At 45.2% G+C, this 2,927-nt stretch overlaps 1 protein-coding gene across 1 annotated transcript in view; it reads left to right on the top strand.

Annotated features, from left to right (window-relative positions):
• Positions 1-2,927, top strand: part of Pmar_PMAR000570 (hypothetical protein) — a gene marked incomplete at both ends in the record, with an annotated part of 11,866 nt that overhangs the window by 3,947 nt on the left and 4,992 nt on the right. The window contains 5 exons of the mRNA XM_002771471.1: positions 1,359-1,477; positions 2,062-2,174; positions 2,245-2,336; positions 2,412-2,460; positions 2,664-2,775. Coding sequence (XP_002771517.1) covers positions 1,359-1,477; positions 2,062-2,174; positions 2,245-2,336; positions 2,412-2,460; positions 2,664-2,775 — 485 coding nt within the window. The remainder of the gene's footprint in view (positions 1-1,358; positions 1,478-2,061; positions 2,175-2,244; positions 2,337-2,411; positions 2,461-2,663; positions 2,776-2,927) is intronic.

Here is a 2,927-nt window from a genome sequence, read left to right on the forward strand (position 1 = left end):
GAGAAGCAAACATATATTTCTCGACCACTGTTGCGGACTGATGAAGGAACTGAGCTTCAACTCGAGGGGATGTTCCTTTTGGGTGTACTAATGCTCAGCTTTATAGTAGATGCCGCTGTGAGGAGGTATGCACATGGTCAACTACCTGTGTTAGTGATTATAGGAGAAAATTTTGGGAAATTGTATTCTGGTTTCGGTGGACTTCTACCCTAGTTCATATGTAAACTGTTCTGAATAATTAGTGAGGAAACTGCTGAACTCAGCTGAGAAGAACTGAGAATATACGTCGTGTGTTTGGTCGGAACGGAAAGGTCATTGAGTTGCCTATGATTATTCATTTTGTTTTAACATCTAATCAGCTTGGAAAGTTTGTTAGTGAGAATCGAAAAGGTATGCATTTCTTAAAGTGAATTCGTAAACATGCACTATGTTCATGTGTGTTGGTGACAATAGAGAAATTCTGAGGAAATATTGGGAATTCTGCGAAATTTTTTATTCAAGCGAATTCGGGTAGGAATGTACAGAAAACAAGAAGAATGTACTAGAATTTTCTGAGACTTTCCATGTTATCACCAACAAACGTAGTTGACCATATGCATGCTGTAATTTCCGGGAAAATACAGAAAAAATTGAAAAATTTTTCCCACAGTGTCTATTGTACGCTCTTTGTGGTAGGCCAATTTCACCGCCGCCCGCGCCTCCACCGATTGACGCGTCATCAGTCATCGCGGCTGTACAACTACACTGGATGGGCGATTCCCCTACCCTGGTGGTGCTTATAAGGAATAGACCTCCGCTGATGTAGGAGGCGGAGCGAAGCGATTTTTGTTGTTATATTCTTGGTGTGTAGATATCGATCATTTCCTTGCCCTGGCCGACCGTTGGAAGAGAGTTTCCCATACTCATTTCGGATGGTGGAGCATAGAAATTGTGGACTAGTTGCTGAGATGAGCTCTTCTACTGAGGATACTACGATTTGGGTAGGAAGAGTGCGGTCTTGGAAATTTGCTGAACTCGTTGTTGTCGTCAGTGTTGAAATATATGTTCGCTTTCCTCAGCTGAGGCCATACAAATTTGGGTGGAAGTAGACAGAAATTTGTCAAAATTTCCTCTCAGAATTTTCATATTTGTTACCAACATATGTAGAATATGTGCGACCACACTGGTTATTGTTGTTGTTGTGCTTAGGCGTCATCCGCGCTGGTCTCGCGCTTTGACGGGCTGGGTTCGTATGGTGAGGAAGGGTTGTTCATAATACCGGCGCCGAGAGCATCGCCGTTGGTCGTGGTGACGAGTGGGAGTGGAGAAACGTAGGGAGGTGCTGGGAATTGAACCGGGGACCTTTCGCATCGTGGCAGGTTCGTTCATCCGATCGGCCCGCCTGGTACGGTATCGGTTGCGGCGTTGAGTACGGGGTACAATCCTGATGGGCTTATAACGGTGCAGTTGTCAGCTGCTGATGAGGAACAGAAACAGGGTAAGTCGATCATCTCACTCTTTTCGAGGGGAGAGTGGTAGAGACATGATGACATAAATTTCCGGTTCCCGACAAGAACCAGGGTTAGAATATTTGGGCGGTTTCCGAAGTCACATTATGGAAATTCACACACGAACTGAAACAAACTGTATAGGAAACAAGAGGAATTTGTTATCTCATTTGTCGATCATCTACTACTCTTTGAGAGGAGAGTTTGACATAACCTTCCGAGAGGTTATCACATGACGGCTGATCAAGAATTAATGTTGGCATATTTGTTTGGTTTCCATAGCTGAGCTCAGGAGGCTCATCACTGTATTTTGAAGATTCACTTACGTGGATAGGAATGAACTGGAATTTCTCATTTCTGAGGATGTGCATATTTTCCAACCCTGGCTAGCGAACACACTTACCGGTTTCAACGTAATGACGAGAAATTGTGTAATCGTGTCTCCGCTACTCTTTGTGAAGAACGTGATGATGGTAACGTGTCTTTGAGTATTGCTAACAGTGACTGGGCAGGAGTGGGGAGGGTCTTCGAATTCGTTATGGGAAGATTGTGGATGAGAGGAAGTTTGTGTCAGTCGATGTGGATTTGGTACTGTATCGCTTTGCAAGTTTCCAGCCTCCAGCGGGAGAAGGAGAGGAGAGGATTGCTGTGGAAGAGGAAGGAGCAACGGGTGAAAATGGTGGAGTGGTAAGTTGTCGTGCATTCATTCTGAAGGTCTATGGTTCGATTCCTAGTGAGGGTATTTTTTATACTTTAGATGGATGGTCCGGGAGTGGATGATCATGATATATTAATGGGAGATGCCGAAGACGGCATTTCGAATGGAGTTGATGAAGACCTGCAAGAGAGGTGAGGAGGGGAAGGTTACTACCTTGGGAGGCTTGGTTGACCTTGGAACTGCTGGCATGGAATTTCGAATGGCAGACTCGACTTAGTCGTTGGAAAATATGCACATGGTGAAAAGCATATGTTGGTGAGAATATAGAAAATCTGAGGAAATTTTGGGAAGCTTGGTTCCTGTATACATTTCCAGCCGGACTCGTATGTAAACTCGTGAATAATCAATGAGGAAACTCCTAGGCTCAAGTAAAGTAACCGAAGCCATATTCCTCCAACACTGGTCGTCGTTACTGTCACCGTCATCACCGTGCGATAGAGAAAAAAATTTTTTTCCAGACCCAGAAGAACTGCGGCTGCGGTGGATCGGAGCACGCTGGAATCTGGAGTCATTCATTTCGATATCGACCGGCCCATCCCATGTGCTTTCATACCGGCATCCGGTCAGCAGGTGAGGAATATTACTATTACGTATGTGGAAGAGTTGCTGGTTTTCAGGAAACTCCTCATCTGTGTGCAGGAGGTGCCTCAGCAGTAGCAGTGGTGGCGACTCGACAGGAGTGGGATCATCAGGAGGCTAGCGGCCTGCCTGAGCACATTCTG

This window comes from Perkinsus marinus (assembly GCF_000006405.1).
Source record: "Perkinsus marinus ATCC 50983 genomic scaffold scf_1104296962770, whole genome shotgun sequence".
Classification (NCBI taxonomy): Eukaryota; Perkinsozoa; order Perkinsida; family Perkinsidae; genus Perkinsus; species Perkinsus marinus.